At 41.2% G+C, this 26,738-nt stretch overlaps 1 protein-coding gene and 1 long non-coding RNA gene across 5 annotated transcripts in view; one reads left to right on the top strand and one right to left on the bottom strand.

Moving 5' to 3' along the window:
- The window catches only part of LOC116153555 (uncharacterized), an 82,531-nt gene that overhangs the window by 29,231 nt on the left and 26,562 nt on the right, over positions 1 to 26,738 (top strand). The gene's annotated exons all lie outside the window — the stretch shown is intronic.
- DAAM1 (dishevelled associated activator of morphogenesis 1) overlaps positions 18,793 to 26,738 on the bottom strand; it is a 155,673-nt gene continuing 147,727 nt past the window's right edge. For both annotated transcript variants that reach the window (XM_031453794.2, XM_064485990.1), the window contains 5 exons: positions 26,271 to 26,378; positions 25,612 to 25,672; positions 24,957 to 25,088; positions 22,991 to 23,161; positions 18,793 to 21,513 (listed from right to left, as the gene is read on the bottom strand). In XM_031453794.2, the coding sequence (XP_031309654.2) occupies positions 21,304 to 21,513; positions 22,991 to 23,161; positions 24,957 to 25,088; positions 25,612 to 25,672; positions 26,271 to 26,378 (682 nt within the window). In that variant the 3' untranslated portion in view covers positions 18,793 to 21,303. The remainder of the gene's footprint in view (positions 21,514 to 22,990; positions 23,162 to 24,956; positions 25,089 to 25,611; positions 25,673 to 26,270; positions 26,379 to 26,738) is intronic.

The following is a 26,738-nucleotide window of genomic DNA, read 5'->3' as shown; positions in this document are numbered from 1 at the left end:
CATTTACATGTCAAAATCACATTCATCCTCCAGGGCACATATTAAGTGCCACTTCGTCCTTGAGGTCTCTCCTGATGTCCCAACTAGTGGTGCTTTGTCCTTCACCTGAACAGCCACGTGCTGATAACGTGCCTGGAGTTATTGAATGGTGAGCTTGTCCAGTCTCAGCCTCATCGCTGGGGCCGGGGGTTTGGTGAGGACAGTGGCTATGTCTTAGTCATGTTTTTACCCCTGCACTGAACACAAATCCTGGTGTCCTCCAGATGCTCAGTGTTGAAATGAATTGTCCTATGAATAAACAGAAATGATGCAACAATAGTGTTGGCAAAATAATGGCAAGAAGTCCCTACATCACAGTCCCTGTGCCTCACCTAGAAATCATGATGTTCTGTCTAGCAACTAAGCAATTAAATGTGACACAGGGAAGGAAAGGGTCTCTTACTGAAAGGCTGGCTTTTGACTTTAAATACTTGGTTTGTACATCTGAATAACATAGATGCTTTCTTAGATAATTAGTGGACACAGTTGCTGATCAACTGACTCTTCTTCTGTAAGTCAGAGGTGAGTTATTACCCAGTTCTGGCTTTGACCAGAGCATTATGTAGTGAAATTGGGAACAAAGTGGGCTCTTTCTATGTCCATGGGTGCAACACTAATCAGTATCTTCCCCTCTGTTCATCAGTTATGAAGTCTGGGGGGTTCAACATTGAAAAGCACTCAGAATGACAGGACCCAGCTATTCTTCTCCATAAAAAATGTGTGAGAACACACGTCCATACAACTTGTGCAGCATTATTCATAACAGCCAAAAAAGTAGAGACAACTCAATGTCCTTCAACCAATGAATGGATGAAATAGATATATCTGTACAGTTGAGTCTTATTCAGGAGTAAAAAGAAATGAAGTTCTGATAACATGCTACAACATGGATGAACTCTGGAAACATGCTAAGTGAAAGAAGCTAGTCGCAAAAGATCATATATTATATAATTCCATTTATATGAAATGTCCAGAATAGGCAAGTCCATAGACGCAGAGTTGGTTAGTGATTGCCCAAGGCTGGAGGGGAGAGGCGTTGGCGCGGGGAGGAATAGGGAGTGACTGCCAAAGGGTATGGGGTTTCTTTTTGGAGTAATGAAAATATTGTAAAATTGATCGTGGTGTTGGTTGCACAATTTTGTAAATACTCTAAAAGCCATCAAATCGTGCACTTCAAGTGAGGGAATGATATGCTGTGACTTATATCTCAGTAAAGTTGTCTTTAAAAGCCGCCAAAATGATACCAAGGGTTACTGTGGGATGAAGAGAGATACAGTCAGTTGTTACATGAGCTGTGAAAAATTCTGTATGAAAAAGAAGTTCAACATTTGAGTAGACGCCTACCAAAGTGCCTCTCAAAGAAGATTATAAGGAAGCAGAAGAGATGAAAAGGAAAAGGTATTTGGTTCTTTGTGCAGTGCCCTGGGACATTTTACTTTGAGCAAAGATTGTGCTTTGGTTTAGATTAGTCAGGAAATAACTTTATCAAAAATACTTTTCACTCTTCTATATCTTGAAAAGGCAAAAATGAATATTTTATCATTTGAATACTGGAGAACTTTTTATTTTTAGCTTTGGTGTTAGTTTTAAAAGGCACTCGACACAGATGAGCATTTTTACCCAGCTAGATAGACATGTTTTAACACAACCAGTTTTAAACTTATCTGAGAACATTTAACAACTGAGCTATACATGAAAACTATTAAAAAAAAAAAAAAGCAGCTGTAGTGTTAATGACTATTACATACTCCTAGCCAGCTGAGACTTGACAGAACATTGGACTAGAGAAACCCTGGTAGTGAGTAACATGGGAAATAGTCTATAAATAGGAAGAATATCATTTATTTGCCAAAACACACAGATTCTGGTGTGACCGCACAGAAAGGAAGAGGAGCGGCCTCGGGGTTTCTGACAAGCAGGATGAACCCTGGACACACAGACAGCAATAAAGATACAGTGTTCTCCTGAGCAGTTGTTGGGGCTAGCTTGGACCTCACCTCTTCCTTGGGTTCCTCCCCAGAAGGGAGAGCTGAACCTGGGAAGATGGGATGCATGAGAGTGAGATGGGGGCTTTGGCTCTGGCGCTGGACTCCCTGTGCTCTTAAAAGCCAAAACACAAGAACTGGGTTGGCAGGGAACATCCACTTGCTTCAGAGATGCTGAGGGAGTCTGGGGAGCCTGGAGGGCCCCCCCACCAATGTGCGCGAAGCAGTCTGGTTTTGTCCTGTCCTGCCACCCTAACCGTAGCACCTGTGGCTGCTTGAGTTTCTCCCAACAACCTTGTACTCCGGCCCCACTGAGGTTCTCATTTCCACACTTGGTTGGCTGCTTCTGTGTCTGGGCACATACCATTCCCGTTCATCAGTACTGTCCTCTTCTTGGTCTGGAAAGCTCCGACTTACCCTTTCAGACTCACCTTTTCTGTGGAGTCTCCCCAACTCCCTGGAACAGAATTAGTCATAGCCACCCTGTCCTCCTGGAGCGCGCTCTCCATCACAGCCCTTACACCCAGACCACACCTCGGATACAAGGGTTCCATCTCTGTCACTTAGCATGTCTGGTATAGAGTAAATACTTAATAAATGTTTGTGGAATTCCTCAAGACTGAGACTCTGATATGCAGTCTGAGAATAGGAGATGAGTAAACCAACGACCCCAGAAGGAGCTACGAGAGTGTTTAATACTAAGAGATTATTACACTGAATAGCCAAAGCCAAAGCACTGACTGTCTCCCAGGGGAGAATTCCACGAACCAGGGGGAGAGAGTTTTGTTCATGTCGTACTATAATGAGCAGCCCAGCTTGCCGGGGCTGCCATAACGAAGTGCTACAGACTCGGCAGCTCAAACTGCAGGAATTTATATTTTCTTATGATTCTGGAGGCTGGAAGTCTGACAGTCATGCGTCCACAGGGCTGGTTTCTGTCTGAGGCCTCTTGGATTCTAGGCACTGTCTTCTCCCTCTGTCTTCATGGGGCCTTTCCACCCTGTGCACCTGTGCCCTGATCTCCTCCTTACCAGTCACAGTGGGTTAGGGCCCGCCCTAGTGACCTCATTTAACCTTAAATACCTCTTTAAAGACCCTGTCCACACACAGTCACATTCTGAGGTCCCAGGGTGGAGACATCCACATAGGACTTGTGAGGAGATGCAGTCCAGCCCTAGCAGTGGGTTTGCCTGAGGTTAAACCTGCTTTGCCCGAGGTGAAAGCTTGCCTTGTACAACTGCAAACCCTTTTTACCTCCCTTGAACTTGAATTCGGATCTAAACCATGTTGACAGAGACCCTTCAAGCACACATTTAGATGGTAATCAGAACTGGCAGATGTGAAGCCTGGATGCTCACGCAGATTTTCTTCTCGCTCTTCTAAGTCCTGCCCGGGCTGGGGAGACCTAGCCTCGGGAGCCTTTCACAGCCTGTCGGATGGGACCTGGGCTCTGACTTGACTACAGCCTTTATTTCATGGGTGGCTTTTGTACCACAAAAGAACATGCCCTCAGGAGTCTATGCCAGTATTTACTATCAGTGCTTTCTTTTTTTTTGTTGTTTAATATTGTATTTATTTTTATTGATGTATAGTCAGTTTACAGTGTTGTGCCAATTTCTGGTGTACAGCATAATATTTCAGTCATACATATACATACATATATTTATTTTCATATTCTTTTTATTATAGGTTCCTGAAACATATTGAATATAGTTGCCTGTGCTTTAAAGTAGAAACGAGATGTTTATCTATTTTATACATAGTAGTTAGTATCTGCAAATCTCAGACTCCCAATTTATCCCTTTCCACCTCCCTTCCCGAACCTGGATAACCATAAGTATGTTTTCTATGTGAGTCTGTTTCTGTTTTGTAAATAAGTTCATTTGTGGGTTTTTTTTTTTTTTTTTGATTCCACATGTAAGCAATATCATACAGTATTTTGCTTTCTCTTTCTGGCTTATTTCACTTAGATGGACCTGGAGATCATCATTCTATGTTGTTGCAAATGGCATTATTTTATTTTTTATGGCTGAGTAGCATTCCATTGTATAAAAACACAACTTCCTTATCCAGTCATCTGTCAGTGGACATTTAGGTTGTTTCTGTGTCTTGGCTGTTGTAAATAGTGCTGCTATGAACATTGCGGTGCATGTGTCTTTTCGAATTAAAGTTCCCTTTGGATATATGCCCAGGAGTGGGATTGCCGAATCATATGGTAAGTCTGTTCCCAGTCTTTCGAGGAATCTCCATACTGTTTTCCACAAAGGCTGCACCAAACTGCATTCCCACAACAGTGTAGGAGGGTTCCCTCTTCTCCACACCCTCCCCAGCATTTATCACTTGTGGACTTTTGAATGATGGCCATTCTGACTGGTGTGAGGTGATACCTCATTGTAGTTTTGATTTGTATTTCTCTGATAATTAGTGATATTGAGCATTTTTTCATGTGCCTATTGGCCATTTGTATGTCTTCATTGGAGAATAGCTTGTTTAGGTCTTTTGCCCATTTTTGGATTGGTTTGGTTTTTTTTTTGTTGTTGTTAAGTTGTATGAGCTATTTGTATATTCTGGAAATTAAGCTCTTGTCAGTAGCATCATTTGCAAATATTTTTTCCCATTCCATAGATTGTCATTTTGTTTTGTTTATGGTTTCCTTTGCTGTGCAAAAGCTTGCAAGTTTAATTAGGTCCCATTTGTTTATTTTTGCTTTTATTTCTGTTGTCTGTGTAGACTACCCTAGGAGAACATTGCTGAGATTTATGTCAGAAAATGTTTTGCCTATGTTTTCTTCTAGGAGGTTTATGGTGTCTTGTCTTATGTTTAAGTCTTTAAGCCATTTTGCATTTATTTTTGTATATGGTGTGAGGGAGTGTTCTAACTTCATTAATTTACATGCGGCCAACTTTCCCAACACCATGTGCTGAAGAGTCTCTTTCCTCCATTGTATATTCTTGCCTCCTTTGTCAAAGACTGATTGACTATAAGTGTGTGGGTTTATTTCTGGATTTCTACTCTGTTTCATTGATCCGTATGTCTGCTTTTATTTCTGATTAATGCCACTCAGCACTGAACCAGGTTAGTGCATGTGCATGAGGCAACGATGACCAGCTAAGGTCTCTGTACCATCCTTGCAGACTAGCATTGTGAACAGCTAAAGACATCCAGCCCTGGTGCTAGACTGAAAGCTAGGCTGGTTGTAGCAGCACATCATTCAAGGAGTTCTGCCTCCGAGTGCAGCTGTCCCTTTCAAAATAGAACAAAAGAATCATTATAATACAGTGAAACTGCTCAGAGTGGAGTCCTCTTGGAAAGAGCAATACTGCAGTAACTTCCTGAGATAAAGTAAGTTTGGGTTTACAGGGTTGGCACTCCAAAGATGCTCTTCGTCCCCTTTAGTTTAGTATTTCCCCAAGCAAGGTCCTAGGCCACTGATGTTGGACTCACATGGGGTTCTTAGCAAAACTATAAGTTCCTATGCACCTTGTGCTGACTATATTGGGATCTCTGGGTAGATCGGGGAAACTGAGTTTTGATTTTTGCCCGTGTGATTCTTATTAACATGTGTGATCCACTGGTTAAGTAACTGCCTGGAAATGTAGGAGAGGCACTGCCAGGTGAGCGCTTCTGCTTGGACTGTAACCTCACCAGCCACTCAGCCTTCCCATAGGTGTGGTTCACTGAGACTCTTGACAGTCACGAAGTCCAGGTACTGAGCACCCAGCTCCTGATTCATATGCCAGGGTTCTGCTCACAACTCTAGTTTCTCTCTCTTCCTTATCCTTTTGTTCTCTGAAGTCACAGCTTGGCTCATCTCTAATTTAAAAAAAAAAAAAAAAAAGCTTTCTAATCCTGAAATTACTCAATGTTGATGATGGTGCAGGCAGTCAAAGGGAACAGTCATACTCTGCTGCTGGGAGTGTGAACTAGTGTGATCCCTTCCAGAGGGCGTTTTGGCAATCTGTAGTGAGAAACTGAATTCTACTTCCAGAAATGAGCCCCAAAGGCAAAATGAGAGATTTCTGTCAAAGACTTATGTATGAGAATATTCATCAGAGCCTTGTTTGTAACAGTGACAAATGTTCAACAGATAGGAAACTTGTCAAATTCATAAAATTAAAATACTAAGTAATCATTGAAAATTTTGTTGTCACAAAATACCTAACAAATGGGAAAACATATTTTATCAAGTTAGAAAAATGTAAGGTGGAAATCTTAAGTATATAGTAATTCCAACCCCCCCCAACACACACACAGATTTCTCTGTCTGAAGAAAAATAACCTAATTGCTAAGAATGATTATCTTTAGGTCACAGATTTCCACAGGGAGATAAAAAGGCAGGAACCCAGAGGACATCGTCCCCCAAATATTTTGTAAACTCTTGTTAACCTGCTGCCTTCATCTTCATTTGGACTGAGATCAGCCAGCTCTAGTGAAAAGAAACTTGGGTTTGGGGTGGAGGTAGAACTAGGCAATTAGAAACCAAAACACTTAGGGCAGTGGCTCTTAAACCTCAGTGTGTAAAAGGATCACCGGTGGAGCTGGTTAAAATGCAGATTCCTTTTTGAAATTTCCCCCTTACAGAAATTTCTGTGTAAGAGATTTAGTAATCTTCATTTTAGTAAGCTCCTGGTGTGATTTTGCTGCAGGTGACCTGAGGGTAGTAGCACCTGGGAGGAAGAATAAGCCAGAGAGAGAGCCCCACGGGAGACCTTGGGAAGCTGGGGTGAGGCGCAAAGAAAGAGGCATCAGATTTTAACATCATTCCTTTCTGTTAATAGAAACCAGGACTGTTTACTATAGCGCCAGGGCTATCAGACAGCCAGAAGGCCCTTTGTAGGCTAACCCTGAGGGCACAGTTATCTTTTCAACATGATTGCCAATGGAAAATGTTTCAAGTTTTAAAAACTAACTCCCATCTGAGTTTTTGGAATTTATTTCATTCCTGTCCTGATGACTCTTTGTTCCAACGACCATCACCATAAGCCTCCCAACCCTGATGTAACTATTTAGATGCCCTTCAATTTCTCCCATTGATTGTAGCTCATTTATCAAAATAGAAAAAAGATGAATCTATTTTTGAGAAAAAAGGGCAGGTATTCACTGTTAAATATAAGACTACATTCAGTCTCAAGCCAAAAAATCATGAGTCAGATTTGAGCCTCTATTTTTCTTTTTCACAGAGAGCTTTAGATTTTTTTTTTTTTTTTTTTTTGCCTTTTTGGAAACAGATAGTATGAGAAATAGGGAATGTAGCTTAAAAATTCTGATCAGCTTCTTTAGATTTAGTCTTGAATTTGGAATGGTCCCTTAAGATTTTACAAATTTCAAGTTCAATAACTCTCAAGAATAAATTATTGAACAAATCTCTTTTGACAGGCATGCAGTAGGAAATAATAAAAACTGCCAGAGCACTGAATATGTGCACAAAGAATGTGCTGTTGTACAATTTAGTGGTAATAGTAAGTTGTTTAAAGGCAAGTTCAGATGTGATTTGGAAACAGGTTTGAAAGTGTTGGCAGTGGGAGTTGCGTTCGGTTGACAGTTATTTCCACATGTCTTGATTGGGTACAAATAGTGGTGAGATTAAAAAGTCTCCTAAACTGCCACGCTCTCCTTATTTTAATCCATTTACAGAACATATGAGTGTTACAGGCCCTGAGAGCTGAGCTGGATGGTCATAGTCTGAACTACCAAGGATGAAGTTTGCTTGGACTTAGGGTGTGTCAAACTTGAATGACAAAACCCTTGGTTCAAATGGCCCTTTTGCTGAAGCGGAAGGGGAGTCCTGGCCCCTCAGTCCTTTGAAGACCCCAGATTAGACATTTGTGTCAGTCAGGATTCCTCAGTCCAAGCAGCAGAATCTGACTCTGGCCTGTTTTCAGAATTGCTGGGTGAGCTAAGCTTCAGAAATGACCGGACCCAGGGGAGCTCCTGAGCCCTGGGCAGCGAGAACTAATGGCAGTGTCTCCAGGGCTTGCCGCTGGAACTAGACTGGGTGTTCCTCAGCTCTGCTGGCCTTGCGTAGGCACATGTCCATCCTTGACCTAGGGGTATGGGAACACTGATTGCCCTCCGGGTGGAAAAGGATAGCCAGCAGAAGAAGGGGGAGTTGATAGTTGGAAACTAAAACTTGTGTCTGCTACAACAGTCCTTTGAGGGCTCCATCAAACTCAGATTCTGTGACCACTGTTCCATTATCAGAAAATTCCTACTTGCAACAGAGAACCAAAATGGCCCCAGAGAGCTAGTCTTTAATCTCAGAGAACAGCATCATCAACATAGACCAAAAAAAAAAAAAAAATTAGGTGGATAATGGCAGTGTCTTTTGCAAATTGTTTAAATTGAGTATTTGTTAAGGGCTCAGGCTTTCTGGTCAGATTATGGTGGAATTTTGTGTGCCCTGGGGTAAATTTCTTATTTTTCCTGAGCCTCAGTTACCTCCTCTGCAAGATGAGTCCTTGGGTTTTTATTGGGTTGTTTTATGACAAATGCTTATACAATGCCTAGCTTTAGTAAATGGTAGTTATTATTCTAAAATGAAGTTTCATCTCAAATGTTCATCACAAAAATTTATAGTTATGTTTTAAGGACTTCATTTTCATAAATTCATTAAAGCTTGGAGACATGGTAAACAGATAGTCTTGATTCTCTCTCTTTTTTTTTTTAAGTTTTTTTTTAATGGAGGTACTGGGAATTGAACCCAGGACCTCGTGCATACTAAGTATATGCTCTACCACTGAGCTATATACATCCCTCCTCCCCTAATTCTCTTTTGATTCTCAACAACCCAGCCCTAGGGGACTAATGAAATGAATGCTGACAATTTGCTGAAGCTGCAGATTTTGTGTTCTGTGAACACAAAGACATGTCATAGGGACTGTGTCCAGGTACGTAGCTGGTATTTATATTTGACAGCAACTGAGGCAATCTGGTAGAAATATTATGGATACTATAAATCCTCACTCCGAAGACTTACCCTGGCTTTTCCTGAAAAGGTTTCCTCCTTAATGACTTCTGCATAATGGCATGGATTCCATATTTTGGTATAGAATCAAAACCCTGTACATCCTCCGTCCTTTGGCAGATGGATGCAGTTGCTCTGACTCTTTGGTACATCACTGTGATGACTAAAGTACAAACATGTTTCAGGCCAGCAGTGTGTGCTGGGCGTTATGAAACCACATGCTTCCGGAAGCAGCTCACCAAAGCAGGATTTTAAAACAAAGAGGGGCTGAGGTTTGGGGGGAGAATTCCATTCACTTAGTTCATCACAAGCACCTTATTAGGAATGGGAAATGGGGAAAGGAACTGTTTCTAATGCAGATTTACAAATTTTCCTGGTGTGACCAGACTTATGTCTGAGAGGAAAGGTTCCTGCCCCTCCACTGAACACGCTTCCTTCCTCTGGAGACTGGGAGCCGGAAAGTTTACCCTTCCCTCCCAGAAACCAACGCCAGTGTTCAAAAACCTGGCATTAACCCTCCAGAATTCCCCCACCCTACTATTTCTAAAACCAATGAACCAAAAACATTTGTTGGCCGCCTACCTACCTATTTTTTTCTTTTTCAATTTATCATCGTGCTAGCCACCTGAGCTCTCAGAGGTGAAGGATGATCCACCACTTCTAGTCTCCTTGGGGAGACAGGTAAACATATGACAACTAAGACCAGGTCGACATTGGTATGATATGAAAACTCGTTTCTGCAGCTGGCAGGCCCGCTGGGGCTGAGCAGCTTTGTGGAGTCTGCTGTGCATTTGGCAAAACCCCGTGCTCAGCTGGAGGGACTTCAATCAGCAAGCTTATCTGCGCCTAACGGAACAGTGTCCAAATTTGTCACCAGGCCACGTTGGAAGGAACAGGCAATTTGTTGAAGTCCTTTCAGATGCAGGAAATCCTGTGTTTACTATCTAGGAAATACGATATAAAGTTTTGGGGTTTTTTTTCCCCTTGTGATGCTCTTTTGAATTGAAATTTGGCCGCAGAACCACTGCTGATAAGAACGTTGCTCAGGAAATGACAATATGGTGACAGCCAGTCATACACAATAGATCTTACTTTTTTGTTCTCATCCTGGCTCTCAAAGTTAGTTGATAGGATCGCTTCCTTCGGGGAGTCCAGTCACTCATAGGTTCGTGTCTTGAGTGCTGATGCCTTTAGGGAGGCGTTGCCATAAATGCCTTGAAAGTCCTGGACTCATCTGTAAAGGTGCTGGAGGATACTATGTAAGAGGGGCAGTGAGAATTACTCAGTCTAAATCCGATTTAATCAACTAAATGGACATAAAGTAACCCCTTTCTAAAGTCAGCATCTGACAATGTAATGTCTATACTTGTGTCTAAAGAGCTTCCTCTGGTCAGAAGATTGGGGGCTGTAGACAGAATCTGAGGACGTTACACAGCATGACAGACGTGTGGTAGTAAAATTTAAAAGAAAAAGATGTCAACAGAGGATAGAGAGAGCCCTGGGAAGAGGGGTGAATAGATGCAGTTGTTAGACTGTATCCTGCACTGCCCAATAGTCAGAGATCTTGAAGTTTTACAGTCCCATTGGTGAGACTGTGACTAGAGAGGGGCCAGGTCCTTCCCTTAACTTAGTTGTGAGTCATCCCTTTAGATGACTAATTTTGTTGCCTTTTGGTTTATTTTGTTATTCCCATTTTTAAGTTAAACTTTTAGTTCACCTTTAGTTGTTTCTCTTGTTAAGAAATGAAGGCATCAGCAAACAGACCTTTTGCATTTGAGTGTGGTTTGGGCTGTATTCTGAGTGTAGTAGCTGTATTTTTACGTGTTACATTTTTCTGTTTATTTTATAGTGTTGCCAGATCTAGCAAATATAATATTAACATCCCCAGTTAAATTTTAATTTCAGATTAACAACAGGTAGGGTTTTGGTGTAAGTATGTCCCAAATATTGCATGGGACATACTTAGGTGAAAAAATGATTATCTGAAGTTATAATTTAACTAGGTATCCTGTATTTTATCTTATAATCGCAGTCCTAAGCTCTAAACAGATCTTAGATATAGTTTTGGTTAACTTTGACCCAGTATTTCTTGTAAGATTTTCTCCCTGAATGATTGTGATTTTTTTGTTTGCTTAAACTTTTATTACTAAATTCTGCTCTTTTTGTGTATGTATGGCTTAATTTTAGGAATGTAACTATACATGAGTGGGTCTCAACTGGAACAGATTTTACTCCCCAGGGGCCCCTTGGCAATGTCTGGAGACATTTTTGGTTGTCACAGCTTGGGAAAGTGTGCTAGTGGGCAGAGGCTGGGGGTGCCGCTGAACATCCTGTGGTGCACAGGGTGCCCCACGACAGGGGATTATGTGACCCAAAATGTAATAGTTGCTGTTGAGAGACACTGTCATAAATGTTTGAAAAGAGGGTTTGTCTTTTCAAATATATCTTTGTTTAACATATATCTGTTAAATCAGCCTCATCAATTGCATTATTCATTATCCAGTTGCTCTATTTTTTGCATATTCAGTCTATCAAAGAGAGTGGTGTATTGGAGTTATTCATTCAATTTGACAAACATGATTCAGATCCTCTGTATGTCAGACCTTATTCCAGGTGCTGGGAATTCTCAGTGAACAAAACAGAGTAACATCTCTGACTTCAGGCAGCTTTTGTTCTAATGGGTGGGATCGGATCAGGAGACAAAATAAACAAGTAACTATGATAAGTATTATGAAGGAAAAGAGAGCAGAGAATTGGGATGGGTGTTGGGATACGCGTGGTTTGTCATTGTACGTTCAGTGGCAAGAAAGTCATGACTGAGAATGTTACATTAGAAGACAGACCTTGAGAAGATGACAGAGAAAGTGATGTGCAATCTAAAGGAAGAGTGTTTTAGGCAAAGGAAACAGAAGTGCAAAGACTCTGATGTAGGTCAGTGCTTAGAATAATCAAGGAAGAAGAGGAAGCCAGTGTGTCTGGAGCAAAGGGAGGAAGAGGGAAAGTAATGGGACGGACGAGGAGGGGGGGGGCTGGTGCTGGGCTGGCGTCCAGACCATTCAGGGCAAGGATGCCATTGTGAGAACTGTGCATTTAGTTCTAAGTGAGGCAGGAGGTCGCCGGAGAGAGTCAGCAGACCGATAGGAATTTTACATACATTTTGAAAGCATTACTATGGCTGTTATGTTGAGACTGGAGTAGGGTTAGGGGAAGGCTGACGCAAAAAGACTAGTTAGGAGGCCACTGCCGTAATCCAGGAGAGAGGTGATGGCGCTGTGCCCAGGGTGGTAACAATGGAAACTGTGAGAACTGATTGAATTCATTAGGCATATTTACACCTTGGTGGAGGGAATGCAAAATGGTACAACCTCAAGAGGGGAATTTAGCAATCTTTACTAAAATGACCTGTCTACTCTTCAACTCAGCTATCCCACTTCTAGGAATTTATACTGGAAATATGCCTTGAAAAAAATAGCGATGCAAAAGTTTATTTACTGCAGTATTATATGTAATTGGAAAATATTGGAAATTGGTTGAATAAACTGTTACCTACACACAATAGAATGTTATGCAGCTGTAAAAATAATGAGGTTGCAGATCTGCATGGATCAATATGGAGTGATTTTCAGCAGATATTAAATGTAAAAGGCTCGCCTCAAAAAAGCATATGTAGTTTGCTACCTATGTGCAAAATAGGAAAAATAAGTGAACATACATATATGTGTTCATCATTACAAAAGAAATAAAGGTAAAACAGAATAGTAAAGTTGGGTACCTACAAGATGGGGGGTAGTGAAAGGGATGTAGGAGAGAGTGGTGCTTCTGAGTATACCTTTTCATATAATTTTGGCTTTGAAAGCATGTTAGTACTGTACATGTTTAAAAAAATTAAATTAAATCAATAAGAATGAGAAAGGGACAAAACCTAACTAAAACTGAAAGGAAAATGGAAACAAATGAATCTAAATGTATTTCAAATAATTACTATAACCATATGGAAGAGGGAGGGAAAAAAGGCCAAGTAATATATGAACACAGTTTTTGTATTATCTTTCTCAGTCTGGAACAGAGTGGGATGTAAGGAGGGGAAATGGAAGAGGGAAGAAATACAAATTCTGTGCTCTGTAGTAGGTTAGTTTTTTGCAGTGTTATGTAAGAAGCAATTTTGAAGCTCTTTTAGATTCAGTATAGGATTGAGCAAATGAGTGACTGTTGATGTGGTTGGGAGTCAGGATTCTCCCTGTGGAAGAAGGGACGCACCAGTATGGAGCAGGCGGGCAGGGAGGACGCTGTGGGGATGGAGTAGAATTTGAGAGATTGGTGTAAAGTCATCATTTCTAAGACATCTGTACATGTATGCTTGTTTATGTGCACATGTGTATTTGTGTGTATGTGTGTTACATGGATATATATGTGTACACATTTCCTCATCCTGTGGAAAGGGTCAAAAAGCAAAATTAATCTTGGTTTCTAATCCTGTTTCTGCTAAAAGGCATCAGAGTTCCTTGGAGAAATGTCTCACTCCAAGGCTGGAGCAGGGTAGGTACCAGATAAACCTGGAAACTTTGGTTATTCTAAAAAAGTAGGAAATGCTTTTTAAAAATAGGACAGAGTACAAGGATGGAGGAACAAGCTTGAGGGGGCTCCCTCTGGTCAAATCTAGAAAAATTTGAGAATAAAAAAATTAAGCACAGTGATGAATTACAAACCACTGGACAAAATAGGACTCCTTGAGCCCATACTGATCATAGAAAATTAACAGTGGAGAAGGTGGGAGGGACCTCGCTTACAGCAAAACACTGACACCAGTTGGGAAATGTGGTGAAACTACTGAAACTGAACTATATCGTCATTTTGCAACTGTAATAGTAAAGATTGGTTCTGCCAAAAATCGATGGATGTTTTAAACCTAGGGGGAAATTTTGATAAGGAGCAAACCACTTATTAATTACTAGAGAAAACAAAGCCCTTTAATTATACAGAGAAAAAATTGGGTGACATCTTGATTGGGTGATCAAAGTTAATGTCACCTGTGAGGAAAGGACACTGTGTGCCTCCAGATGTGATTCCTCGATACTCCCTATGCTGTCTGTATTCCAGCTGAGAATGTGTAACTTCAGTCTAACAAAAAGAAGTCAAACACAACACAAGGAAAATTATAGTTTAAAAAAAAGTAGGTGGGGGGACTTGTATTCCTTGGCTTGTGTCCCCCTTCCATCTGCAGAGAAGTCCCATCACTCCAACCTCTGCTTCCATCCCATCTTCTCTCCTGTATCTCTCTCCCTTGTAAGGACCCTTGTGTTTACGCTGAGCCCACCTGGATGACCCAGGATAAACTTCCTATCTCAAGATCCTTACCTTACTCATGTTGGCAAAGTGCTCTTTGCCATGTAAGGTAACATATTCGTAGGTGCTGGGGATTAGGACATGAACATCTTTGTGGGGGTCATTATTCTGTCTTCCATTGGACTCGTTCAAAAATGTCAGTGTCATAAAAGATAAAGGCTGAAGAGGATGAGAGTCTAAGGAGATACGACAAGTAAATGCAATATCTGATCTTGGACTAGATCCCTCTCTGGAGGGGGGGAAATGCTATAAAGGACATTCATCATAGCAGCTGACAAAATTGGAATGTGGGTGGTTGATTAAAGTACCATTATAAATGTATAAAATTGATAAATGTACTGAAGTAATCTAAGAATATTCTTAGGACATGTACACTGGAGTATTTAGGAATTAAGGGCCATGATAAATACAGTTTACCCTCAAATGGCCCAGGAGAAAAAAAAAAATGTGACCACACACACATACAGAGAGAGAGCAAGAGAATAAATGAAGCAAAGGAGGCAAAAGGTTAATAGTAAGTGAATCTGGGGAAAGCAGATAGGGAGCTCTCCGTGATATTTTTATTGTTGTAATTTTTTAAGTTTGAAATTATTTCTAGATAAAAAGTTTAAAAAAAATAATTTATCCAACCTGCCATTCAGTCCTAAACATCTGACAGCATCCCCAGTGGAGTGAATGGTTGTTGGGTCTTGCGATTTGAGTGCGTCTGCGGAGGGGTGGACCTGAGAGGCAGCCTGTCCAAGGGCTGTTAGTGAAAGGGGCCTGGGGGTTGTGTACAGGTGAGGAAAAGTGAACTCTGTGTTGGTGACTCTCACCCACTGGTTGCAGCCCTGCCTTCTGGTGAAATGCAGAACAAGTCTTCTCCCTCTTCAACTGTTTGAGGCCAGCTGTTGCATCTCCTTCATAATTTGTTTTGTGAGCTAAAGGTTTCTTGTCAGTGGTCACTTCTGGACCAGTTCTTTAAGCTCTTGACTGGGATGCATTTTCGTTGGTCCGTGTTGTGTTTAAAATGTGGTGTCTGGGAGAACGCAGCACTCCAGCTGTGGTTACTCCCTGAAGAGAGCAGTGGGCCCATCCAGCGAGGGTGATTAGTTCCTTCCTCTTCCAGCCTCACTCCTCCTAGGTCACCACACCCTGTGCAGGAAACAGCCATGTTAGTGGTATCCATTGGTTTTATGACTAAATCCACGCCCGTGGTTTTGGTGCGTCCCGGAGGGGGCTCTGAGGACCCGTGTTACCACACTTGCCTGGAAAACCAAAGGAAACCGTGGAATGATCCTCTTTGCTGCTGGAATGTAACCTGCACAATCAGGACAGTGTGTTTAATTCTAGTTAGTAAGTTGGCTGCGGTAGATCCCTGGCACCCAGGGACTGGGACCTCAGAGGTGGGACCGTGGCATCCTGCGATGCGAAGTTTCAGAACTGCTCCTCCCAGCCTTGCAAAAAGGGTAGTGAAGGTGTCGTGGAGTTTCGCCGAAGGTCCTGGCTCACATATGCCAGCAACAGTTCTGGAATTTGGAGTGACCAGGTTCTAGTGTGTGGTGCAGAAATCGGCACAAGGGCGCTCACAGCCTTCTGCAGGGAACACTTCACTGTTGTAATTTTAACTGTGGGCAGTTCCAGGAGTAATGAGGGTCACCTGTGCCACATTCTGGTGAGGTTACCCTCAAAGCATCATTTCTCCAGGTCATGTGGTAGAGGCTCCCTTTCATCCCTCAGCCGCGACCCAGTGAGGTGGGGCCGGCAGGACCCCTCCTAGCTGCACCTCTAGCAGACTCGGAAAGCCAAGGTCTTAATGTGAAGTCACCAGCCATAAACATGTCAGGTCACTAAACAGCTGCTGCCTTTTAGGGTCAAATATCTCAGTCAAGGCAGTAGGAGAGGACAGTTTTCTGCAAAAGGCTTTTTAAAGAGAATTCCAAATAATGAGGCCTTTATGATGGTAGAGGAACTAACAAAACTGGTTTGAGGGAAGGAAGAAAGGGGGGGAGTGGGCCCTTTCTGTGAGCCTTCTAGTGACAGTCAACTTGCAGGAACTATCCTGATATGGAAATCCTAAAAGTTTACAATCTGAACTGCTTAAGTGTGACTAGTTCACTCCTTTTTTTCTGCCCCCACCTCCCCCGGCTTCTAAAGCAGAGCTGAGGAATGGATGGAATGTGGTCCTATTGGTCTGAGTTAGTCCTGAACTTTCTGATACTGGGCTGAAGTCTCAAAGGGTGTTTTTTTTTTTTTTTTTTTTTTTGAGATACACCCAGATGTGAATAAACTGGGGAAGTCAGAGGGCACCATAAGCTGTCAAAGAGCGTTCAACTGCCGGGGTATATGCAGTGGAGAAGGGTAGCCTTGCCGGATTTGGTAGGGAAGTGTCTGGCTGCACATAGCTCTTCCTGAGCAGCTGGGAGAGGCATCTCTTTTCTACCCACCCCCACCCCATCCTGTCTTTGAGTCACTGCTCAGCATCACAGTCACCTCCTTTCCAGGCACCCCTCCCATCCCAGGAGAGTCAGGGTGGCCCCCAAATCTCACTGGACTTAGGACTAAGTTTTTCTACACTGGAGATGGGGTGGGAGGATGGAGGCGAGGACACTAAGGGATGCTTACCATTGCATGGGGGACTGCAGATTCCTTTGCTTCAGAAATGCCCCCCACATGACCATAGTGGGCATAAATTAGATGGGAGATACCAAAGGTCAGTACAGAAAGAACTACTGCATTTCTTCCTCCTCCCAGTGAAAGAAATCACAGGCAAAGAAGCAGAGAAACACATGCTTTATTTAAATAACATGGGAAAATTATACTTTGGAACCCCTTTCTTTCCCGTGAAAAACAAAAACACATCAAGGTTTGATTAAAATAAGGATCTCCATTGTCAAAACCCCCTAGTGTGCAATCCCATGCTCATATTGTTTGTTTGATACCATGGAAACACACAGTTGATTGCAGTGGACAAAAACATGTCAGGGTAGAGACCAAAGGTTAGATCTGATATTTTCCTGACCAGATAAATGAAAAGTAATGGACTTTTCTTTTTCTTTTTGCTATGGAAAACATGAAAATCCTTATAAACTAAGAGTTCCTTCCTCCTGGGGTTCCAAATGTTCTCCAGGATAAAGAACTTACAGATTTTAAGCCATCTCTTAATTATGGACTCAGTTGGTTTTTAGACTTCAGTAGAGTTTACATTAGTAGGGGGAACAGGGACATAGAGACATAAACCATTGTATCGGCCACATGGAGAAAACAAGCACCTAACTCAGTGTCGTGATGGTCTGTGAATGACCCCAGTGCCAGAACCTTGGAACCCTGACTACATCGGTCTACACACAGTCCAGTGGCTCTCAAAGCTAGTGTTTACGCAACTGAATGATACCAAGTAGCTGTTAAACGTTGGCAGTTCTTAAGTTTCCATATGGTGGCGGTGTTATTTTAAAAAAAAAAAAAGTCACAGAAAATTTCCCCTTTTAGAACTCGACCTTTTAAATAATTGTGTCCAAACAGTTTAATAAGGATATCCTTTTGCCTCATAGAAACCCATGTTAAGTTACAGAAAGGGGGGCAAAATCCTAGAGGGATCGAATAGCTTTACACCTTGACAGAAGTACATTTTCCCCAGTGATGATTTTCTGGGGGAAACTGAAGACATAAAAGTAAACATAATGATCTGCAAATTGCATGTTTTCCCCTGTTTCTATCAGTACACCGAGGGCAGCTGAGGGTCTCGGTGGTTCTGTATGTAGCGCCGCATGGCACGTTGTTTGTGGGGCGGAAGATAAGATGTGCCCACCATGCAGAAGGTTCGCTCCCATCTGAACGCCAGTGTTAAGAGAACAGAGTGGCTGCTGTGCAGTATCTAGTGACTGTAAAAAACAAGATGGTTAATAATTTTAAGAACATCATGAGTCCATTCCAAAGATGAGAAATGCCTGGGTCCTCAAGCAACCACTGGGATAATTTGTTTTCAGCTTGACTTCAGATTGGGTTGAGGATGGCCAAGAACCTAAAGTCATGAGCGGCCAAGAGAGAACCCCAATTTTCAGAGGATATAATAATACACATTCTTTTTTCTGTACAGGTGACACTTCCCATATTGACCTCTATCAGAAATTAATTTTTAAAAAGGAAATGCTTCAAAATGAAAAATATTTTGATTCTAGAGACTGAGATTCTTTTTTATACCCCCACCAGTTGAATAATGTCACCAGTATCTCCACCGTGAAACTGTGTAGTTCATATAGAGTTATACAGAAAAGTTAGAGTTACAGAAAGAGGTAGCACGTGGTAGTCTGTGGACAGACTGAATGCTGCCATAGAACAAAACTGTACCCCCCCTAGGTCCAGAGATACAAGCTAAAGAAAATGTATAATTTCTAATTTACTAAACTTGGAGTGTTTAAATTTAATGGTGGAAAGTGCAAAGAAATTTTAATAACTCATAGAAAGCATATACATACACCTAATGAATTCATCTCTTTATTGCATATTGCTATTTTAAAAAAATGTACAGTCTCATAACACATACAACATATTTTTTCTTGGTACTATAACAACAGTCTTGCACCTAAAGACTAAGTGATTCCAACTACTAAGCTAATAAGATACAAGACAGATAATTAAGTTTACAAATTATAATGCTTTTTCTTTTTGGCATTAATTTAAAAAAAAAAAAAAACATTTAAAATACACACCCAAGAGAGAAAAGTGGCTACTTACACCAGCACCAATCTAAAAAGTAGGGTTTTTTTTTTTTCTCCCAACAATGGCACATGGAATTACCTGCACACAGCTTTAGGGGAAAGAAACCAAAGATGGAAATGGCAAAGGAGGCCTACCAGGATGGCCCTGTCAAAATGAGGTTGATTAAAGGGGGCGAGATGAACATGCTGCACAAACTTGCTCCTTCATGTGACTCTCCCTCCGCTTGTCCATTCCTTAAACTGTAAAACAAAGCCATTTTCAAAGTACGGTTCCAAACTTGAGCCAGATCAAATTTCTCCTGCTATAAATAGAAAAGAATATATATATAGAGGCACTTTAGTTAAGGAATAGACAAGCCAATTAGCATATCCTACCCCTCCACCCCTCCAGGCTTCTCTGAGCAGAGTCTCTGTCTGCCCTTTTAACATGTCGTACTTGCAGAACTTTGTACCTAGGAGTTGGGGGAGTGCAACGTCTGCTGTGTATCTGTGACTGTTTTTTGTTGTTGTTGTTGCTATAGTCATATACTTCCATATTGTGTGTAGGAAGTCGCTAAGTTTGCAATGAAGGGGAAAAACGTAAAACCACGGCTCTTGCCAACTCTTAGAGCGCTATTTCACAGCTTTCACAGAGCACAGAGAGCTTGCCATCTGCGCTAAGCATTAGAGTTTATACAAACCATTTTTAAATAGCACAATTCCTGTACAGTGCACACCTTGATACTCTGTTCACCCCTGAACATCCCCACTAGAAGGTAAGCTCCTTGGGGACAGGGGCTCTGTCTTGCTTACCATTGTAGCCCTACTATACCTGGCACATAGTAGGTGTTTTAATAAATATTTGCTAATTGGCTGAAACTCAATTTAGTGAGTATATAATGTTCTAGTGCAATAGGACAAACTACTCTCTCCACAGGAAACCCAACCACAATAGGACTGATGGAAAAAAAGAGACCCTTAGCCCCCCTCCCCCACTACAAATAAATAAAGCAAAGCAAAACAAAACAAAGTAACAGTCCTCTTTATATATCATATAATTTAAGGATATTAAGAGTTGGTAGATTAATGGTAAGCATCTATATTTTATTTTCTAATGTTGTTTTTATTCATTTCTCCCTGAGAGCTTTATCTTTTGGACTGAAATTTTACAGGTAGCATTACTGACACACAATTTAAAATGACAACATATAAACAGCAAACCACTTCAAATATGCTTAGAGATAAATAGATCTTGGCATCTCTGTTGTTGTTGACATTTTGTGCATTCACTGAGTGTCCTTTAGTCCAGACCTATATTTATAGAAGATGCAGCTTGTCCTACAAAACAGAAAATACCCCCCCAAAAAGGCACCCCAGAAATTTTTAAAAAAATAATCTTTATCCCTTCAGAGAATTTGTCCTCCTTTTAGGTGTTGGATGGGAAATTTTATTTTTAAAATTTATATATCTATATTGCTAGGAAAACAAGCACATTCTGGTACTTTTGTTCTTTAATAAGAGCATGGATTGCATTTGATAAAGTGTTCTTTCCAAAAGCAATGTAAAGAAATCATCAAGAGTGCTTGGCAGAGAACTCGATGAAATTAGGGGGAAAAAACTGATGTCCAAGTTTTAAACACATAAAAAAATTCTGATTGACATTCTACATAATTCAGATTGTGTGCCAGACGTTTCAAGAAAGGTTTACAGACTGCATCCCCAACCCAGGTCAGAAATTCCAAGCTGGTCCTGTCATCACTGGTGTGAAGCACCAGCATCTCACTGTCAACTAGCAAAGACCATCTTAAATTTCTATTTTTTCCAACACCAGTTTCACCAATGAAAATAATTTCAAAATATACCAAGCTTGGAAACCATAAAATATTTCTCAAGCTTTTTTTTTTTTTTTTGCTTTTGTTTTTCTTGTTACTCTAGGGAATGTCTCTGTACCTCTTTGAGGAGATAGTATTGTGCTTCTGAGCAGTCACGGTGTTCAGGGGAAGATGAGCCACACTCAGTACAAATGTACACACAAAGGGCTTCTGAGCACGTACGCAAACGTAGATTTTTTTTTTCTTTTTAACCAAACATATATGTCTCCAGACGACAGTCAGACTTCTATGTACATTTCTTAATATATATACACACGTACATTTACATACACACACATTCTGGCATCCACGCACATATGAGAGGAGAAATTGCCACTGTTTGGATTGCAAGGCAGTGTAATGAAAAGTTCTAGTTACTTCAGAGGGCCGCTAACGAGCTTTCTACAAAAGTATTCAAGGAGAACTAGAAGTTGAGTTTTGTGACTGGCCTCTCCCGGCTGCCGTCTGTCACCTGGCTGGTAATGCGCTTGCGATTCCGTTTCAGTTTAGAAAGGTCTTTGTCAAACACCTCTCCCGAGCGGAGAGCTGAAACCAGGTCATCAAACTCGCCACCTTCCTCACTGTTCTCTTTTGCCTTCCTCATTTTCCGTTCCCGTTCACGTTGTTCTTTGAGCTGCAAGTAGAAAGCAGCCTCTTAGGGAAATGTCAGAACACTGTGTTTTGTTTTAATTGGAGGCAAATTCTGTGGGACATGGCGATGCTTCAGTCACACTGAGCCACGTTCAGCCACAGCAGCAAACCCCCTCAAGTGTGAGAAGGGTGACTGGGACGGGAGGTCCCATCAAAGAAGCAAGGAATAATGAACAAAATGACCAGTACTTTGTGATGAGACTCTGTCTAGAATCAAGGTGTAAACCTCATGATTATTCTAGTTAAAAAAGAAAGCAGTTGAGGCTATTCCTATTTCTATGATGGGATGAGAACATCATCACTATTAAATAGACCCCAAATACTGGTTTCTTTGATGGTAGAGAGAGACTAAAGCAAATGCTCATCAGGCCATGGTCCTGACATCAAAGGCTTAGCCTGTATCTACCGGGGATGCCTGGACCCCACTATGCAAAGTTACCATTAAAGACAGTAACATGCATTCATTATAGAAAATTTAGATATTCAAACACAAGGGGGAAAACATCCTTAATTTTATCAAGAGCTAACCACTATGCACCTTCTGGGGGTATATCCCACCACTTTTAACACTTATTTTACACAGAAAAAATATTTCATATTGAAATCACTTTGTAAGCTTTCTCACATCATTAATTGTTCTTTAAAGATAGGCTTTTAAGGACTGCATGAATATTCTGTTACGTAGCTGTTACACCATTCAGAACTAATGCCCAGTTGGTAAACATTCAGGTTGTTTCCAGGTGAGGGTTTATTACAAAGACTGCTGCTCTCTTTGTGCAAACGTACGATACTTTCTTTGGGCTGATTTTTTTTTTTAACAGATACAAATTACTGTATATAAGATGGACTAGCAACAAGGATTTACTGTGTAGCACAGGGAACCATAATCAATACCCTGTAATAACCTTTAATGGAAGAGGCTCTGAAATATGTATTTCAAAGTATCTGAATCACTTTGCTGTATACCTGAAACTAACACAATATTGTAAATCAACTTTACTTCGATTAAAAAAAAGAGACCAGTTACCCAATGGCTCCCTCTCCTTGCCCATCCAATTCCTATCTGCCCAGGTCCAGGCTGGAACCCCCAGTGAGGGTGCCATGGGGTCATGTTGAAGTGGGAGGGATGCTGACCTGAACTTGTCCCTTACTGAGTGGTGTGGACGAGGACCCAGACTCTTTGCTCTGAGTGACCTGAAAGTCCTTTTTGTCTCAACTCAAGAGGAAAGAGTTGCTTATAAATTAGATGAGGGTCTGTGGGCTGATTTCTAAGTAGAACTCCAGATCAAAGGGTCTGGATATATTTTTTCAGGCTTCAGATACATACTGCCACGTTGCCCAAGAGAAACTTCACACCGATTGAAACTCCCAGCAGCACTCTAGAGAGGACTTCGATGCCTCCTCCTGGCCTGCACATCAGTCTTGCAGCACCAGGGCTAGCCAGCGACGCCCCCTCTTACCTGGGCCTCCATGCGCGCTCGGCGCTCTTCCTCCTCCTTCTTCTTTCTCATGTTTTCGTTCTCTTGTTTGGCTTCTGACACAGCTTGAAGAAACTGATCAAAAATGCCAAAGAACTCATCCGGCTGTATCTTGCCAGCCTCTTCCCCAAAGTGTTTCACTGCTTTAGTAAACTGGAAAAAAGGAGGTTTTAAGAAGTTCAGAGTTCTGAGAGAAGAACACCATGACCCAGCAAACAGAAGTCTCTCCAGAGGGGCTAAAGCTCAAAACAAGTCAGTGAGCCCACACCGCTCTCTGGCTGCCACGTATGCCTGTCAGTTGTTTCCAAAGGGAAGGCTGTCATACTCCTTGCTTTGGAAACCATTTGTCCTTGCCTGCCTCATTTCAGTGTAACAGTAGTAAAAACAAGAAAGCAAAATAGCATACAACAGAGCACTCAGGACATAAAACTAGTAGCAAACTCAGCAGGGGTAAGGAAACTTGTACTTTTAACTTTTCTTTGAAGTAGTTTAATATCATTTACTGGTGCCATATGGTTAATATCAAAAGCAAATGGGATAGTGTTTCGTAGCTGCTTTTTCTAATCATACAGTTTTATTCCAAATCCTTGTTTTAAGACCCCTTTCAACGCAAATATTTTTAAATTAGTTTTTACTTTGTTGGGGGGAGGTAATTAGGTTCTTATTTATTTTCAAAAACATTCAAGTTCATGCATTTCCAGCCATCCTGAATGATCTTTTTATCTAGGAATCCTAGTGATGATGAAGTCATGTATATTTTAGTCTTAGAAATCCCAGACTAAAGTTCCCACACTAAAATTTTAAAAAAAAAAAGGGTGTGTGTGTGTGTGTATGTAAATCAAAAGTTAACTAATCCAGTTGATTTTGATAAAAACGAGCCCTTGATGCAGTGGGTTCTCTATCGCCTGGTTTGGGGTGGGGGTCCCTTCCTTTTACTCCAAAGTGGTGAGGCACGCACAGGACTTGGGGTGGGGGCCATCGTAGTGGCGGCTGCTGACATCAGTTCACTGACTTCAGTCAATCAGGGGCTGGACCTCTAACAGCAGTCATTCAAACATACCTCGTATTCCATTTATTTAGTGATACTGGAGGTGGGGTTGAACATTGAGATTAGCTAATATTTCTTAACACATATCTACTTCTGAACTTTAGCCACTGTGCGTGTACATTTACATTCACCATCATCGCTATCTACAACGGAGCAGGTGACTACAGAAAAATGAGATCCATTATTCAAGTTGCAAGGGAGATTCAAGTTAAAGCAAAAGTGCTGTCACAACTCAGAGATGGGCAGTGTGGAGGGCCCCAGCAGGGTGGTAGCAGCTGCACATCATTTATGAACAGTGAGAAGGGGATGAGAGAACGTGTACAGGGATATGAATGTGTGTATATTTTGAAAAGAATATAACCAGAGAGAAGGGGTGAGGGCAGGAGGTGGTTTAAGGCCTTGGTTATTAGCCAATGAAAACTTTACAGGAAAACATTTTATAATAGCAAAACTCATTTTTAAAAAAAGCCTAATTAAAAATGTACCCTTTGCAATGAGGCTGTGAATTAAAGTGCATTTCATTTAATAAGTGCTTCTGGAGATTTAAAGGGAGTAGGAGGACAGGATATCCCCTATTTCAGGTGAGCATCCTACAAGATACTGAAGCACACGGCCTCTCAGTCACACCTGATCTCCTATTTCATCCCACCCTTAGTTTTTATAATCTACTCTTTTCTCTTTCCCAGAGATAAGTACTTTGACAGTTTTCTCTTGGTTGTTACTGAATCAAAGTATCTACTGGTTTTATACCATCCAGATACTTCGTCTTACTAACCTAAAGGCAGCCAGTTAGAAACAAAGGGTATGTTTCAATTGGTCACAGTCCTAGAAATGAATTTACTTATAATATGTGCAAGTACCAGCTGTGAAGTAACACTCAGTGCTCACGGGGAAATTTACCAGGTCTTTAGCTTCTGCTAGAAGATCTTCAACATCAGAGAAGCTGAAGCTGGCTACTGTGATGAACTGGCTGACCACGGACACAAACTTATCTCCGGGCTGTGGAGGCTGAGACTTCTGATACTCTAGCTCCTTCAACACAGGAAATGGATAATGTCAACACAGGGTTCAAATGCAGACACACCTTGCCTCATTTTTCATATGCCTCAAATTTAGTAAGTCAGAATGGCAGACACATCAAAGCTACTCTAAAACTTTTGGTGGTCAGCCAGCTCCCCTGCCCACCATGTCAGAGCCATGCCCATGTGCACATGTAATATAGTCTGCAAAATGCAGTTTAACCAGTCAGCTGGAGACTTTATTGATGCAATTTTGTATACTGACTTTAGAATGTAAGCAGATTAGCATTTGGATAAAATTAATAGAAGTTAAATAAATGAAGAGCAAATTGGATTCAAGGGGTATGTAACTGAAAGCAAGAGAATTTGTTGATACTCTGTGCTCAGAACTCTGGTGCCTTAATTTTTCCTTCTTTGTCTCTGCCAAGTCTGCTTCTATCTAGGTCAGCAGAACTTCAGCTGGAGTATCTGGCACCATAATGCCATTTTTCTCCTCTTCCTATGGGTTTTGACCAGAACAACAGACAGATACTCACCATCTCCACTGCTTTCAGGCCACTTCTCAAGGTACTTATTTCTTTATCCAGCTCAGTCATGCTGTTGTAAATGGCAACATTTTAGGAACCAACATGGGATTTACACATACTGTATCAAAGATGATGAGTTTAAAGATTTCATGCTTGGAAGGCCATATTAGTTTTAAATGTTTAAAATTCCCTTCACCTGTCAGATCTCACAGAAACACAGCAACATTTTAAACCTACAGAGCCTAGGTATGGAATTAGGCTTTTGTTTTCCATAGCAATATAGGTTAGAAAGAGCAGAATAGCAGTTATCTCCCAACTGCACAAAAATGTCACTGGAGCAAATTACTGTAAGAAAATAAATTTCTTGCCACGCGTGGCTCCCCTCTGGACAAGGAAAAGAAACAGCTTTCCACAGTCGTGTGTGTGTGTGTTGTGTTTTCATTGTTATTGTATTGCTTTTCACTAAAGCCCTGGTAATGTGACTATTACAAGGCAGTGGTCCTTGTGTAGCACAGGGAACTGTATTCAGTATCTTGTAATAGCCGATAATGAAAAAGAATATGAAAAGGAATATATATAACTGAATCACTGTACACCAGAAACAAACACATTATAAACGACTGAAAAATAAATAAAACTGAAACAATTCACTGTAAGTAAGTACTTACTTTACTTTTGCTGCTTGAGGAATATCCCGCAGTTCTTCATTTAGATTGAGAACCTTGGGGTATTTATTCTCTACAATAGTTATGAGATAGTGCAAAAGGGTAATGTTCCTACAATTAAAGGAGAGAGTATTAAACACGGTTAATATCTGCATATGATTTATATATTCAAGTTTCTTGCATTAATTCCAAAATGTGGAGGCTCCTGTAAGGCAGGGATTCTCAAGAGAAAGGGCTAAGAGGAGAAACGTACATGGGATTTACATAAATATGTCAGAAGGAAGCAAACATCTTATGAAAGGGAAGAGCAGGGGATACGAATTAATTTTTGGCCCATAATGAGGCTCCTTCAGAATCTGGGTAATGCAGTGGGTGATGGGAATTAACCTGAACTGTTGCCAACAGGGACACGCCTTCACAGTACAGCCACCCAAAGACAAGGGCCACCCTGAAACTTCACAAGCACGGTGG

This window comes from Camelus dromedarius, chromosome 5 (assembly GCF_036321535.1).
Source record: "Camelus dromedarius isolate mCamDro1 chromosome 5, mCamDro1.pat, whole genome shotgun sequence".
Lineage (NCBI taxonomy): Eukaryota > Metazoa > Chordata > Mammalia > Artiodactyla > Camelidae > Camelus > Camelus dromedarius.
Note: the sequence above shows the minus strand (reverse complement) of the source record. Positions and strands in the feature narration are given on the sequence as shown.